This window comes from Wolffia australiana, chromosome 1, assembly GCF_029677425.1.
Source record: "Wolffia australiana isolate 7733 chromosome 1, ASM2967742v1".
NCBI lineage: Eukaryota > Viridiplantae > Streptophyta > Magnoliopsida > Alismatales > Araceae > Wolffia > Wolffia australiana.
The window spans coordinates 18,420,460-18,436,538 of NC_135835.1; the positions used below are offsets into that span (position 1 = coordinate 18,420,460).

At 43.4% G+C, this 16,079-nt stretch overlaps 4 protein-coding genes across 6 annotated transcripts; 2 read left to right on the forward strand and 2 right to left on the reverse strand.

The window, feature by feature from the left end:
• Positions 1–1,481: 1,481 nt before the first annotated feature.
• Positions 1,482–3,664, forward strand: LOC144709543 (PRP38 family protein). The gene is made up of 6 exons (XM_078583124.1): positions 1,482–1,843; positions 1,918–2,039; positions 2,116–2,206; positions 2,534–2,660; positions 2,733–2,914; positions 3,205–3,664. The coding sequence occupies exons 1-6, from the start codon at positions 1,554–1,556 to the stop codon at positions 3,545–3,547; spliced, it is 1,155 nt and encodes a 384-aa protein (XP_078439250.1). The 5' UTR covers positions 1,482–1,553; the 3' UTR covers positions 3,548–3,664.
• A 1,672-nt stretch (positions 3,665–5,336) lies between these two features.
• Positions 5,337–6,963, reverse strand: LOC144709553 (xyloglucan 6-xylosyltransferase 2-like). Its single transcript, XM_078583133.1, has one exon. The coding sequence runs from the start codon at positions 6,928–6,930 to the stop codon at positions 5,611–5,613; it is 1,320 nt and encodes a 439-aa protein (XP_078439259.1). The 5' UTR covers positions 6,931–6,963; the 3' UTR covers positions 5,337–5,610.
• A 1,988-nt stretch (positions 6,964–8,951) lies between these two features.
• LOC144709581 (uncharacterized) lies at positions 8,952–10,122 on the reverse strand. The gene is made up of 5 exons (XM_078583158.1): positions 9,861–10,122; positions 9,695–9,782; positions 9,542–9,618; positions 9,416–9,472; positions 8,952–9,328 (listed from the first exon to the last, which is right to left on the reverse strand). Exons 1-5 carry the CDS (start codon positions 9,969–9,971, stop codon positions 9,194–9,196), a joined length of 468 nt encoding a protein of 155 aa, XP_078439284.1. The 5' UTR covers positions 9,972–10,122; the 3' UTR covers positions 8,952–9,193.
• A 160-nt stretch (positions 10,123–10,282) lies between these two features.
• On the forward strand, positions 10,283–13,959 carry LOC144709562 (importin subunit alpha-1a-like). 3 transcript variants are annotated; one of them, XM_078583152.1, is made up of 11 exons: positions 10,283–10,645; positions 10,743–10,839; positions 10,919–11,010; positions 11,089–11,220; positions 11,313–11,498; positions 11,589–11,752; positions 11,871–11,949; positions 12,065–12,193; positions 12,372–12,499; positions 12,678–13,058; positions 13,779–13,959. In XM_078583152.1, exons 1-10 carry the CDS (start codon positions 10,436–10,438, stop codon positions 13,048–13,050), a joined length of 1,590 nt encoding a protein of 529 aa, XP_078439278.1. In that variant the 5' UTR covers positions 10,283–10,435; the 3' UTR covers positions 13,051–13,058; positions 13,779–13,959. The 3 variants fall into 3 exon arrangements, with proteins under 3 accessions (XP_078439278.1, XP_078439271.1, XP_078439266.1); XM_078583145.1 differs by lacking the exon at positions 13,779–13,959 and adding an exon at positions 13,138–13,318; XM_078583140.1 differs by lacking the exon at positions 13,779–13,959 and having other exon boundaries at positions 10,284–10,645; positions 12,678–13,318.
• Positions 13,960–16,079: the final 2,120 nt, after the last annotated feature.

The window sequence follows — 16,079 nt, forward strand, 5'->3', positions numbered from 1 at the left end:
CCGCTATCAACCTTGGGATATCCAAATAGTATATGGGAAAGACTAAGATTTGACATCCCAGATCCGATATCTAGTATAGCATCAGTCTCGATATCATCAAGAATTGCATACCAAAGCAAAGATCAAAAGAAGCATAATTTTTTAGTAGCACCCAAGCGAAGAAGTAGCCACCATTTCTCCGAGCTCGACCTAATAAGAGCTCTATCTATCTCTCTATATCTCTCTACGTTTCTCTCTTTCTCTCTCTACGTATCTCTCTACACCTATCACTAGCTGTATCTCTTGATATCTCTCACTAGCTGTATCTATCTATATCTCTCACTAGTTGTATCTCCCTATATCTCTCACTAGTAGTATCTCTCCATATCTCTCACTAGTTGTATCTCTCTTTCTTTCTCTGCATATCTCTCTGTAACTCTCACTAGTTGTATCTCTCCATATAACTCACTAGCTGTATCTCTCTATACCTCTCATTAGTTGTATCTCTCTATACCTCTCACTAGTTGTATCTCTCTATATCTCTCACTAGCTTTATCTCTCTATATCTCTCACTAGCTGTATCTCTCCAAATCTCTCACTAGTCGTATCTCTCCATATCTCTCGCTAGTTGTATCTCTCTATATCTCTCACTAGCTATCTCTGTATATCTCTCACTAGCTATATCTCTCTATATTTTGCACTATATGTATCTCCCTATATCTCTCACTAGCTGTATCTCTCCATACCTCTCACTAGCTGTGTCTCCCTATATCTACCACTAGGTGTATCTCTCTACATTTCCCACTAGTTGCATCTCTCTACATCTCTCACTAGCTGCATCTCTCTACATCTCTTACTCGTTGTATCTCTCTACATCTCTCACTAGCTGTATCTCTCCATATCTCTCACTAGTTGTAACTCTCCATATGTCTCTAGCTGTATCTCTCACTAGTTGTATCTCTCTATATCTCTCACTAGCTGTGTCTCTCTATATCTCTCACTAGCTGTATCTCTCTATATCTCTCACTAGCTGTATCTCTCTATATCTCTCACTAGATGTATCTCTCTACATCTCTCACTAGCTGTATCTCTCTAAACCTCTCACTAGCTGTATCTCTCTACATCTCTCACTAGCCGTATCTCTCTACATCTCTTACTAGCTGTATCTCTCTATACCTCTCATTAGTTGTATCTCTCTATACCTCTCACTAGCTGTATCTCTCTAAACCTCTCACTAGCTGTATCTCTCTACATCTCTCACTAGCTGTATCTCTCTATATCTCTCACTAGCCGTATCTCTCTACATCTCTTACTAGCTGTATCTCTCTATACCTCTCACTAGCCGTATCTCTCTACATGTCTCACTAGCTGTATCTCTCTTTCTCTCTCTACATATCTCTCTCTGTACATCTCTTACTAGCTGTATTTCTCATTCTCTCTCTACATATCTCTCTGTGTACATCTCTGACTAGGTGTATTTCTCTTTCTTTCTACTACATACCTCTTCATATATCTGTATATCTCTCTGCGCGCGGGGAGGAAGGAAGGGGGATTAGGGCAGGAAGGAGGTTTCCATGGCGAACCGGACGGATCCGACGGCGAAGACCATCCACGGCACGAACCCGCAGAACTTGGTCGAGAAGATCCTCCGCTCCAAAATTTACCAGAACACGTTCTGGAAGGAGCAGTGCTTCGGCCTCACCGCCGAGACGCTCGTCGACAAGGCCATGGAACTCGATCACCTCGGCGGAACTTACGGCGGCAATCGCAAGCCAACCCCCTTCATGTGTCTCATCTTGAAGATGCTCCAGATTCAACCCGAGAAGGACATCATCGTCGAGTTCATCAGGAACGAGGACTACAAGTGTGCCCTTTTCTTGAATTTCTTCTCTTTTTTCATGCCTAATCTCGTCCTCTGATCGATCTTTTTACGATTAGATACGTTCGAATCCTCGGTGCTTTCTACCTGCGGCTAACTGGAACGGTGACGGACGTCTACCAGTATCTTGAACCTCTGTACAATGATTATCGGAAGCTGAGACGGAAATTACCGGATGGGCGTGAGCGTTTTTTCTCAACTTTTTTTGTTGATTGACTGCTTCGGCTTTGACTGATTTTTATCCTCTTAATTTGCAGGATTCGCACTGACTCATGTCGACGAGGTTATCGACGAGCTTTTAACCAAAGATTATTCATGTGATATAGCTCTTCCCCGGGTCCAGAAAAGGTTATTTTCCTCTTTCTTCATCAACCAGAAAAACATGATTTTCGATGAAGAATTGTGAACAAGATTTCCTAAAGATTATTCCGATGGAAGTAGGTTAATTATCTATTTGGCTTGAAAATTGTGAGGGAAGTCTATGTATAATCTTTGGAAAATTATGCGTTTTTCGTTTAATGATAATCCATGACTCTGGTTTTATGACCTCCATTACTGGTGATTATTGCTTGGCCTTTGAATTTGCTAATCAGTTCATATAGACACTATTTGATGCTGTCAAATTTTGTTGGATTTCAGAATATTTCATAATTTTTCTTTAGTTCATGTTGGCAGACTGACCCTCGAGACCAGTGGCGTTCTAGAACCTAGAAGGAGCGCTCTAGAAGATGACTTTGAAGAGGAAGAAGAAAAAGAAGAAGAAGACGACGTAGAGGAACCTGTTTCTCTGGATGCTGATAAGGTCTTCCTTTCTCTCTCAAGACAATTATACATATTTCTTGCTGACAAGTCCTGAGATATTGTCTCTGTGCAGGATCGCCAACGGGGACGAAGTCCGGCCAGGGACAGAGATAGAGACAGAGATCGAGATCGAGATAGAGATCGAGATAGAGATCGAGACAGAGATCGAGATAGAGAGAGAGACAGGGGCCGAGACAGAGATAGAGATAGGGACCGAGATAGAGATAGAAATCGGGATAGTTATAAGCTACACAGGTATGTTAATTTCACTTTGATATTTATTTCATCGTTTGGCAATTCATTTACATGTGGGAAAATAGTGGAAGCATCATGATATGTGCATCATGTTATTGTATACCGACCGCTATGGCTTTTTTCAAAGAAGTGCCTCCAGCGGATATTCAATGCTTCCTAGAGTGATATAGAGTAGACCCTGCCAGGTTTCTCTGCATTGGCAGTGTGCAGTGAGAAGTATGATGGGTCAAACAAAACTAAAGTGTCTTCCATGTTGACGTTTTTTGAGTTTAATTAACTCTTCTTTGCAGGGACAGGGACAGGGAGAGAGACAGAGACAGAGACTATGAGAGAGAAAGAGGGAGGGGGAGAGAAAGAGAGAGGGAACGGGAGTGGGATGGTAGAGAGAGAGATAGGGAGAGAGATAGGAGAGAGAAGGAGAGGGAGAGAGAGAGGGCGAGGCGCAGGAGCCGGTCTCGGAGCCAGGAAAGGCAGGGTGAACGCAAGAGACACGGCCAGGGTGAGGAGTCCCGGGACGAGCCGAAGAAGAAGAAGAAGGAGAAGAAGAGTGACGGCACGGACCACCCCGACCCGGAGATTGCCGAGGCTAACCGGCTCCGAGCCTCTCTCGGGTTGGCTCCCCTGAAACTCTGACTTGAGTTTGATTACCATGCTCAGATTGTTCATTTGATACTGGGGTGATGATTTCTCATGCTGTGATGAAAGAGATGGAATGTATCATATTCCTTTCTTATGCACGCTTCATAGGCACGCTCAGGGTCGTATTAGTTTCAAGCCAAATATTCTTGCTCCGTATCATTAGCTGAGTCTAGAGATGGTCCATTTGTGCCACCGAATCGCCTTTGCTTTCCCTCCCACAGAAAATTTGCACATTCTCACCACGCACTGCACAAACCTATGTGCTGTGTCAATGAGCGAATTTTTCACTACCCCTCTCCTTTGATTTCTCTCCCCTCTTCCTCTCTCTCTCTCTCTCTCTCTCTCTCTCTCTCTGTTGCTCTCCTTTGCTTTCCCTCCTGTCTTCCTCTCTCTCTCTCTCTCCTTTGATTTCTCTCTCCTCTTCCTCTTTCTCTCTCTCTGTCGTTTTCTTTTGCTTTCCCTCCCCTCTTTCTCTCTCTCTCTTGCTCTCCTTTGAAGAAGACGCTCCCAAGCCCAAGGTACTTATCGACATAGTTCTTGGTCTCTCATTCTATGTGTATTTATCCATCTATCTATCTTGATTCTTCCTCAAGAGCGGCTTTTGCTAGATTTGGAATTTCGGACTAGTGGGTTCTTCAGATATCTCCTCTCTTAAATCTCTATCCATCTATTTTAAAGACTTCAAAATAGGGTTGTCATAATAAATTTACATCTTAATTATTATTCGAAGTGAATCCTGATTTTTCCCTATTGTCCTGTTAATTCGTGATTTTTATGAAATTTATTTAAGCCTGGAATAACTCTATTTAAATGAAATTAGCAGGTTTAAAAACTTATTTTAATAATAATTAATGTAGAGATGAAGTTATGAAATTTCCAGAATTTATTGAATTTTTTGGGGATTTATTTGAGAAATAAATGATTTTTTAAATAGAAAAAGGGTACAATTATAAGGAAAATAGGACTTTCAAGCAATTTCTAAAGTCTGAGGGACTTTTCTTAAATTTTGGTTGCAAATATACCCTCAATACCATCTCTTGCTTGAGTCATTAGAGAGAGAGATGGAGAAAAAAAAAAAGAGAAAAAGGGGTGAGATGTGTTTTTATTTTTATTTCTCTTCCCTCTTCTGTTGAGTTTCATTTCCAGGCTCAGACTGTCGATGCGATACTGAGAGGATGATTTTTCATGTCGTGCTTGGCTTGTTATGAGAGAGAGATGGAGTGTATCTTATTCCTCTGTACGAGAGGAGAGAGAGATGGAGTATCTATGAATCTTGCTTCATGGGCATGGCTCTCTGGCTAATTATTGCATGATACGGAATTCTTTTCATTAAGGAAATGGCTCTCTGGCTAATTCTTTTCATTACGCTTCTTGGTCTTGCCATGATCAAGCTATGGACGAGTGTCGTACTAGAGGGATAGGAAGAAAATAGATGGATTGAGAGAGAGATGAGATCTGTTATATTTGGTTGGTGGGCATGATCAAAAATTCATTTAATTTCATGAGTGCGACGCTTCTTTCAATCATTTTGACATATTAAGTCGGTTGTCATAATCATACAGATGAAATCTAAATGCGATCATGACGCCGAAAGACATGTACTTAAAACTAGATGAGCGAAACGCTGAAATTTCTTACGACAGATTCATGGCCACGGTCAGGCTGTGAAACTGCGAGATAATAGTTTCATATCATATTCACAACGAATGTGACGTTTCAATCTTTATCATACTCCAAGTCAGCAATATTTTTGGGGAAAACACGGGGATCATGGAGTACGAAATTTAGCTAGAAAGCGAAAATCAAGAATTTTATAATTCATGTCATTTATCGTCACCAAATAGGGGGGAGAAAAAAAAAACTTACCTTTGCAGTGGCCGATTGGATGCCGATCAACTTGCGACTAGATATCGATGCGCAACCTCCCATGGCAGGACATGATTCATACGAGAAAAAAAACATAAAAAACCCAAAGTTTTCACCGCTACAAATTACCTCCCCATCCATTCCGGCGCATGAACCAAGTTGCAGCTCCGCCGAAGAAGAAGAGAAATTACTCAAGAAGAAACCTTCACGGCTTTAAACGAAGGATGAAGAAGCCCGAGTTCATCTTCAACCTCAAGCGGCCTATCCGTCTCGTTCCTTATCCGCTTCACCTTCCGACTGGCCAGCGACTTATGAGAAAACCCATACATCTGCAATATCTGATTATCTCCAAAGTTGAAAGCCCTGTCCATCTGCTTCAAGCATCTCTCCACCGCATAATCCCCAAATTTCCCACAAGGCTTACAACCCACAAAATGGGTTACAAGCGGCCAACGATGATCGCCAAGGCCAGGATGATACTTCTCAATCATCTCCTCGTACCTGTCCACGAGAATTCCCCAATATCCATGGAGATAGTAAGCGCTCTCCAAGTAAACCTTCTCCCCCCACTTCTGCCTCTCAGTCACGAGCAAGTAAACCATGGCGGACTGGTCGTCAGCTTCAAATGCAGGCCTGTCCTTGAGAAAACTAGTCAGAAGTTTGCCAGCATCCTCTCTGATCTTCCCTTTCGGACCCATGGGAGCCCAAGCATCGAGCAAATCCAACGCCCACTGCGAATTCCTCAGAAGAAAGCTCCCCGTGTTGAGCCCGATCCAGTTCTTCTGATCGTACACCATCTCGTTCCAGCCGTGCATTACCAGGTTATGATCCTTGTATCTCTCCCAGGGAAGCTCGAAGGCCATGTCCGTGAACATGGCGTCGCTGTCCATCCACCAGAGGAACTCCACGTCGGGGTGGGAAAGGAGAAGCTTTCTTATGAGCGGGAGCTTGGCCCAGAACCCCGCCATTTCCGCGTCGAGCAGGGCCATGTTGTAGAAGATGTCCATGGCGTGGAGGCGGCAGTAATCGATCTTGTTCTTGATGGATTTGAGGAGGTAATGATCGCCGACCGGATTCTCGCAAGGTTTGGGGGAAGATCCGGTGACCAGAAGAACCCTAGGCTTCCCCGGAGAGACGAAATTTGGGCGTTCCGGATGCGCGGCCAGCCATTTCGCCCTCTGCTCGTCCCAATCCGAGATCTTCGGGCCTAGCGAGTAAGGGACATTCGGATCTGAGGGCTTATCCTCTTCCTCCGCTTCTGAAATCTTCGATTTCGTCTCCGACGACGCCTCCACCAGCGCGCGATGCGGAAGAGAAATTCTTCGCGGCAGGATATGCTCTCGGATCTCGTTGAAATCCTGCTCCGGCGTGCCGAATTTGCCCGCGCCGATCGTTCCTCGCAACACCAGCACCGTGATGAACAAGCAGAACAGCGTTATCTTCCCGTTCCGGATCGCGCGCTGGACTTGCCGAGCTCTCCGCGCTCCCAGCCATCGCTCCGGGATCGCCATTTCCGACTGCAGACGAAGAACATCAAGAACAGGATACGAGCTCTAATCCGCTATTTATAGCACATCGGCCTATCTATCTATCTCTCTCTCTAAATCTACTCATCTCTCTCTCCTCCCGCTCTGATACAGCTGGCCACATGATGCCCGCCTATTCATCCCCGACGCGTGGTGAGACCAAGTTTTTTGACCCGGCCAATTATTTACTCATGTGTGGACTGTCGGTCCATCTCTCTCTCTAATTTTCTTTATCTCTCTCTCCTGAACACCTCAGATCTTGGGATTCGATCCAATGTTCGAAAGGATCTAGCTTTGGACTGATCTGATCAGATCACACACGATCAAAAGTCGATTCAGACTCGAACCATCAATTGGGTCAGATCCCGAACAAATTCAACACTAAAACCTCTGGGTCGCAGTACCCCACCGTCGTCACCGGCATCACCGAGGAATACGCCACGGTGACCCACGCGAGCTCCCTCGTCTCCTGGCACACAGTTCTGCGCTCCAGCGACGGGCCCAAACGCGCTAATTGGCATCAGCATGGAATTGGAATTGGGACATGGCAGCGACTTTTGATGCTGGTGGTGGCATCGAGTAACAGGTCTTCGGGCCACGGCGGCGGTACTTGAGGCAATTGATGATAATTTTCAAACTGTTTTTGATTCAGTTCAATTACCAAAATCAAATCAATCAAATCTCTAGATCTAACTTGAAGCCACTTTGTCTCTTTGCGCCCTTGCTCCTAAAGTTGTGCCCGCTCGTAAACTCGCGCCTCGGGTTCAATTGGGACTCGAGATAAAAAATTTAATCAATTTGGGGCGAATTGAGTTACGGCTGAATCTTTCATTTGCAGTTCAATTACCGAAATCAAATCAATCAACTCTCTGGATCGCACTCAAAGAAACTGTCTCTTCGTTCCCTCGCTCCTAAACTTGCACCCGCTCATAAACTCACTCCTCAGGTTCAATTGGGACTCGAGATATAAACTTAAATCAATTCGGAGCAATTTGGGTTCAATTGCAGTTCAATTACCAAAATCAAATCAATCAAATCTCTGGATTGCACTCGAGAAGCAACTCTGTCTCTTCTCTCCCTCGCTCCTAAAGTCGCGCCCGCTCATAAACTCAGGCCTCGAGTTCAATTGGGACTCGAGATAGACAAGTAAATCAATTGCAGCGTGAACTGAGTTACGACGGAATCTTTCAATTGAAGTTCACTCAATGCAACTCCGTCACTTCTCTCCCGCGCTCCTAAAGTTGTGCCCACTCATAAACTTGTGCCTCAGGTTCAATTGGGACTCGAGATAAAAAATTAAATCAATTCAGATCGAACTGAGTTACAATCAAATCTTTCATTTGAAGTTCAATTACCGAAATCAAATCAATCAAATCTCTGGATCGCACTTAGCTCCTAAAGTTGCACCTGCTCACAAACTCACGCCTCAGGTTCAATTTTGACTCGAGATAAAAAATCAAATCAATTCAGACCAAACTAATTTAAGATCTAATATTTCATTTGAAGTTCGATTACCGAAATCAAATCAATCAAATCTCTAGATCTCACTCCACGCAACTCTGTCTCTTCGCTCCCTCTCTCCTAATGTCGCGCCTGCTCATAAACTCACGCCTTGGGTTCTATTGGGACTCAAGATAAGAAATTAAATCAATTCAGAGCTAACTGATTAAAGATCGAATCTTTCATTTGAAGTTCAATTACCGAAATCAAATCAATCAAATCTCTAGATCTCACTCGAAGAAACTCTGTCTCTTCGCTCCCTCGCTCCTAAAGTCACGCCCGCTCATAAACTCACACCTCGGGTTCAAACGGGCCTCGAGATAAAAAATTAAATCAATTCAGAGCGAACTGATTTATTATCAAATCTATCATTTGAAGTTCAATTACCGAAATCAAATCAATCAAACCTCTAGATCGCACTCGAAGCAACTCTGACTCTTCTCTACCTCGTTCCTAAAGTCGCACCCGCTCATAAACTCGGGCCTCCGGTTCAATTAGGACTCGAATAAGAAAATTAAATCAATTCGGAATTGAGTTACGGTTGAATCTTTCAATCGAGGTTCGATTAGATACCAGATGCCAACTCAGAGACAACAAACTTGGCAAATGAAATTCCAAACTTAGACCAATTAGATTATGACACGTGGAATCAATGAGATCCCAGCTCGGCCCATTAAGAAGCCCAGTGGGCCGTCGATCGTCCCGTCACGTTAATGGCAAAATCCAATAACTCGATCGTCGTCTTCCGCTAGCGAGTTCGTTGCACGCGCCCCTGCGCGGCGGCGGCGCCGCCGAAGCTCGCCGGAGCGGCGAAGGCGCCGCCGCCGTCGCCGTCGACGATCTCCGCGAACATCCTCTGAAGATCTTCGAAGGTGTCCTCCTTCTGAATTCCACCAAGAACAAACGCTCGCAAGATTCATCACAATGTTCTACAACGATCTTCGCCGAGATTCAAGGACGAGACGCGTACCTCCGGCCTGACTTTGTCCATCATCGCCATCATCTCCTCCATGAAATCCGCAAATCCCTGCGCAAAACGAACGAATCAGTTCTGGTTTCATCGTGATCGCGATCCCGATCATAAAGCCAGCCGGACCTCCTCTTCTTCTTCTTCCTCGAACGGATCGTAGAGTCCAATGTCGTACATTGACCGCTTCTTGTTGTCCGAGAGAACTGCACATGAAGGCAAAGATCGATGAACAGACGGATTCAAATTCAGAGGAAGGAGAGAGGAGGCCGCGGAACTTGCCAGAGTAAGCCTCTTGAATGCGTTGGAACCGCTGCTTAGCTTCGGCGGCCACCGCGGGGTCCTTGGTCCACTTGTCCGGATGCCATTTCTGAGATCCGAGGAGGAAAAACGCAGAATTCAGCGAAGAACGATCGACAAAAGAATTTGGATTTGAATTCGATCTTACTCTGGCTTGCTTAATGTAGGACGATCGGATCTCCGACGCCGAGGCGTTCCTGCGAACGCCGAGAACCGCGTAGTAGCACGATCGAGCGAGATTATCAAGATCTAGATCCATTCCGACTGGAAAAATCGAAGAGATTCACCGGAGATCGAATGAGAGTTTGAGATTTTCGCGACGCCGATCGAGCCGGGAGAAATATCTGCCGGCGTATCGGCGTGCGACGGGCCGATCTGGAGAAGAAGCTTCGAGATTGAACAAGACGGTTTCCAGATATTTTCCGCCCCTTTAAACTCTTACCCCTCGGGTTTCCTCTATTTATGAGATTGCCAGTTTCGGATCCGACGGTCGGGATCCGCCGATTCGATAAGATCGGATCTTCAACTGCAAGGGCGACATGATAGATAAAATAAATACAGGGGGCGAATGCGCAAGAACGAAGGCTATGAAGAATTGAACTGGTTAGGGTTTGCTTTCTGTAGGTTCGAGCAAGGCGGAGAGGAGATCGCCTCTGCGATCGGTGGAAAAATCGAGAATCTGATCTTCAGAAGTGTTCGGCGTGGTGATTTGATCTCGCGGCCATGTCGCTCAGGCCGAGCGCGAGAACGGAGGTGCGCAGGAACCGCTACAAAGTGGCGGTTGACGCTGAAGAAGGGCGGAGGAGGAGAGAGGACAACATGGTGGAGATCCGGAAGAGCAAGCGAGAGGAGAATCTTCAGAAAAAGAGGAGAGAGGGTATGCAAGCCCAGGCCTTCCCCCCTCCGGTCCACGTTTCTGCCGTGGAGAAGAAGGTACTGATGGTTTGAGTATCTGGGTTCGAGCTTGTTCTTCGATTTGAACTTTTTTTTGGTTATTTATGATGATTTTTTGAGTATTTGCTGTTTGTAGCTGGAGAGCCTTCCTGGAATGGTTGCTGGAGTTTACTCCGATGACAACAGTATGCAGCTAGAGGCTACTACACAGTTCCGGAAGCTTCTTTCGATCGGTACTCTTAAATCTATTTAATTGATCCCTCGTGGGTTTTGATTATTGATCTAGTTATGATCGCTTGGGCCGTAAATCAGAGAGGAGCCCCCCGATCGAAGAGGTGATTCAATCCGGAGTCGTCCCTCGCTTTGTTGAGTTCTTGAGAAGGGAAGACTACCCACAACTTCAGGTATGAATCTTTTTGAAAGATTAGAGTTTCTGACCCGCATTCTTTACCGATTAAACATTGTGTGATCTTGTTTATCAGTTCGAAGCGGCTTGGGCCCTGACAAATATTGCGTCTGGGACGTCAGAGAACACCAAAGTTGTGATCGATCATGGAGCAGTGCCCATCTTTGTTCAACTTCTGAGTTCTCCCAATGACGATGTCCGTGAACAGGTATGTTTGAAGGCTTGTTCTTCATCTCCTTCAAAACATGCGCTCCCATGATCTTTAAAACTTAATGTCGCTCTGTTTTATATTTTTATCAGGCCGTATGGGCTCTGGGTAATGTCGCTGGGGACTCCCCCAAATGCAGAGATCTTGTTCTTGCTCATGGTGCCCTTATTCCTCTTCTTAGTCAACTTAATGAGAATGCCAAGTTATCTATGCTCAGAAACGCAACTTGGACGCTTTCAAACTTTTGTAGAGGCAAGCCGCAACCTTCTTTTGATCAGGTTTGCTTTCTCAAAGTGGAACCAATGCTGTTTATTTCACTTGATCTCTCTAGATTATTAATTGATTTTTTTGCTCCCCTGATTGAATAGACAAGGCCTGCACTTCCTGCACTCCAACGCCTCATTCATTCTAATGACGAAGAAGTTCTCACCGACGCTTGCTGGGCTCTTTCGTACCTCTCTGATGGAACTAATGACAAGATTCAGGCAGTGATTGAAGCTGGGGTCTGCCCTCGGCTCGTTGAACTTCTGCTGTATGTTTCCTAGTTCTGCCCAATGAAAAAAAACTGTATCTGCTTTGCTTTAAAAAAAAAAAAAACTGTATCTGCCTCTTTGATCATTTTATGATAAGTGTTTACTTTTTATGGGCAGGCACCCTTCGCCGTCTGTATTGATTCCAGCTCTCAGAACGGTCGGAAACATTGTTACCGGTGATGACATGCAGACACAGGTACTCTTTTCTATTATTCTTTTTCAACAACTCTAGCTTCCGGCACAGATTTTCGTTTTCATACCCGCTAAGTCTTTGTGAAATCTAAAGATTAGGTTGCTCTTATATTTTCCAGTACATCATTGACCATCAAGCGCTCCCCTGCCTCCTCAATCTCTTGACGCACAATCACAAGAAAAGCATCAAGAAGGAGGCTTGTTGGACAATCTCCAACATCACGGCTGGCAACAAAGCTCAGATTCAGGTCAGCACTAGTCAGAGTTTTCCTTGAGCATCTTAATTATTCCAACCAATCATATGCATTTTAAGAACTTCATATGAAATTGACATCGCCAAATTATCTTCATCCTTTTGTATGGGCTTGGCCAGATGATGATGACCGATCATCATCAATCTCAATATCGTTCAAATCTACCTTCCAGGCGGTAATTGATGCGGGAATAATCGCCCCTATTGTCCAATTGCTTCAAACGGCCGAGTTCGACATCAAGAAGGAGACAGCCTGGGCGATCTCTAATGCGACTTCTGGCGGTACCCATGAACAGATCAAGTAAGAGATTCTTGAGGACTTGGAGATCAAATATAGAATGTTTCTTTCCATTCCTCGTGAGCCACTTATTTCTCCGAAGCAAGAGATCAAAGTTATTTTCTGCCTTTTTCCCAGTTTCTCTCATCAAGGCTCTCATTCAATGGTCAGACATTTATAGTGATCTTTCTTCCTCTATCAGAGTTCTGGTGAGCCAGGGCTGCATCAAGCCGCTCTGCGACCTGCTCGTCTGCCCGGACCCGAGGATCGTGACGGTCTGCCTGGAAGGATTGGAAAACATTCTCAAGGTTGGGGAGGCCGACAAGAACCTCGGCGTGACCGGCGGAGTGAACCTCTTTGCGCAGGCGATCGAGGATGCAGAGGGCCTGGAGAAGATTGAGAATCTCCAGAGCCACGACAACACCGAGATCTACGAAAAGGCGGTCAAGATCCTCGAGACGTACTGGCTGGAGGACGAAGACGATGCCATGCCCACAAATGACGAAGGCCAGGCTGGGTTCCGCTTCGGCAGTGGCAACGTCTCCGTTCCGTCGAGCGGGTTCAACTTCGGCTGAGAGTGGAGGTACGTTCGTCTTGTTGTCTGTCATTGGAATGGGTTTTTGAGGGGTAGAATAATATATATGGTTGTCTTATTTGTATAGATGAACGGGAAAGGCTCTTCCTGGAGTCCGTTTGACTGTCTTTCCCATGCCAAGTTATGGTCGGTCGTCGTGTTTTCGGGAATTTTTCTTCTGATTCTTGCGTCGGTAGTTGATTCAACTATTTGTGTATTCGATTGGATGCGTCTCGTAGTATTATTATACCTTGATTTCATGGCCTTAATGCGCTCTTTAGATACTAATCCCATCCAGAGTAGATTTGAGGAAGCACACGTTATAGTCGACTTAATATTGATTTTTCTTAATTTTATAGTGGATCATTCTCATTCATGAACTTGTTTATCATTGGTAAGAATGTTTATCATCAAATTAAGCTGCAGAACATTTGCTTTGTCTTTAACTGTGGGTATATCTCATGAATACTCCACGGCGAGGATTATCTAATATGACCCAGTACTCATGATGACACTTGAATATTATTCTTAGTTTCCCCAAGTACGAAACCTTAACCTTTTGTCAGGCAAGGAGGCTTGATTTTAGAGCTGCAGAACTTTTCAATCTAGGTATTTTCCTTATTTTCTACTCTTCAGTAAATGCACATTGGTCATATGAGAATCTTATAAAAAGCGAAACTTTATTTCCTCTATAAAAGTCCTCTATTTTACTTGAATTCTATCTTGTAGGCTTCTATTTTGGAGACTTGGACGTGTTCTGTTGCAATCATAGTAAACCAACAAGCTTAATTGTAATCCTTCGAGGTCTCCTGTAATCTCAATATCTGCAGTGACACGATTAGACTTCCAATTGAACATGGCATGCTAGAATAAAAGGCATTTAATAAAGTTCATTTATCATTGTCCTTTACATTGCACGTCACTATGTCTTAGCATTGGTGAACGCTTGTTGCATTTTTTATGTAGCGTACTTACACGCTTATGAAGGGATATCCGTCATATTCTGACACCAAACCATAAATTTTAATCGTCTAATATTATAGCTGCTCAGTTAGGTTGATCAATGTGGTTATTCCAAATCATCAACCAGATGTGCCATAAAATGTTGACATGTTAAAAACATACAGTATAAAGTTAGATTGCCGAAGTGACATTGCAGAGCGTAAAGCCTAAAATATGTTGCGCTGCGGTTATCAATATCAAGTCGTCAAGAACTTGGGACAGTACAGCTATGATGTAGACACGAAAAAGCTTAGTTTATGATTTATCCCATAAAGTTTTTTCTGTCCTAAGACGACGTCCATATTAACAAATGATTTTGAGTTCAAGTTTTGATAGTCTTGGAATAAAACGATTAAAATTATTCGGGACGGGGTATTGTTGAGTGAAAGGCTATCACTACTTAGGGATCAACTTATCAAATGATGAGTATTTATATAATTAAGATTTAAGGCTAAGTCAAACTTGCTGTATGTACAAAAATTTCACTTATACATCCACATGAATGCTAGGTTCAAATTGTAATTTAGTTTCTAAAACAATTGTATCTATACGAATCTTCGGTTGAAAAGACTTTGAGATCAAATTGAAGGAGAGAGGAGGGCAATGACTAAACTCTATGTTACCTTTTTCCACAATTTTTATCATTGAAATGATAAAAATCAAACGAAAGGTACATATGTTACTGTTGCAAAAATAATAAAATCGATTGCTTTCTGATAAAAAATGAAAAAATATAATAATGAGAGAGTTCATAAACCTTAAAAATTAATCCTATGGACTTTTGGAAGTCAAACTATGCATTAAGTCATTTAAATGTGGCTACTGCACATACATGATGGGCTTGGGTCCTATATGGCGCTCCATGGGCTCACCACCTGGTAACTCCCGAGATATACATGTCTTGGATTAGGCCCCTTGGGTCTGCTCCAGCAGACCCTTACCCAGCCTACTGGGCTGATTGATGTGTCTAGTCATGGAACATGGTTAACCATTTAATACACAAACATGGTTGATCTCATTCCCGCCTTGACATTGAAAAGCCTATAGATGGTGTGATTTTAATGTGTTTCTAGTATTTAGACTTATGTATAAATTTCCCTCATCAATTTTATAAAACTATAGGATGAGATCAACCGTGTTAAATAAATTTAACATGAAAAAATATGAGGTCTGCTCTCTAAGAGATAGTTATCCCAAAAAAATATGCATTTGTTTTATATGAAAAAATATTAAATAAATTTGAGAAAGAAAGAAAATATTTCTAAGGATTGTTTTTATGATTTTTATAATTTATAGTTTTTTATAATTTTATTGTGTTTGTAGTGGTCAAGTATGGAGCCCCCTCCCTGCACGCATAGGAGAGGATTGTTTTGAATTTGAAATAACTCCGATTTGGAATTTATAGTATTTCTGCATTCTGATCTTTCCAATATATGATTAACCTGATATTCCTTTAGTCGCAGAATTGGCCAGGCCAAGAAAGAAAAAAATATGATCTTGGTCCAATGGACCGCACGAAAATATGAAGAATGATCAAGTTTTGAGCGTACCCAGCTCAAAGCCTGTGTCATAATAGGATGACTATAAAATGACAACATAAAATTAACCATACAATATTCTAAAGAAAGAATAGATGGTGAGATTGCAAGCCATAACCTCTTATTTCATGTCATTCTTCTCATGTCATGATTGGTCAGAAGCAACTAACGAGGATGGCAGGCTCCACATATTTGATGGAAATGATTAGACTGCAGTAGCTGACATGCATTATGGTCCACCGATTGATAAAAAGGGGTCCATGGCTGTAATTCATCATTCTTCAACCCCATCTTTACGGAGATTGGACAGCTATGGGTAGAGCTGTCAATATCCACCCATGGTCGTTATTCCTGACAATCTAACAATGGATTTCGGGAATGAGAAAACCATGATATGATGCTACAGCTATAGTTCTGGATCGTCCTGTATGTGGACGATTGGATGGGACGGGACAAATTTCTTCCTGACTGAGGTTCGGAGTCAGTACAG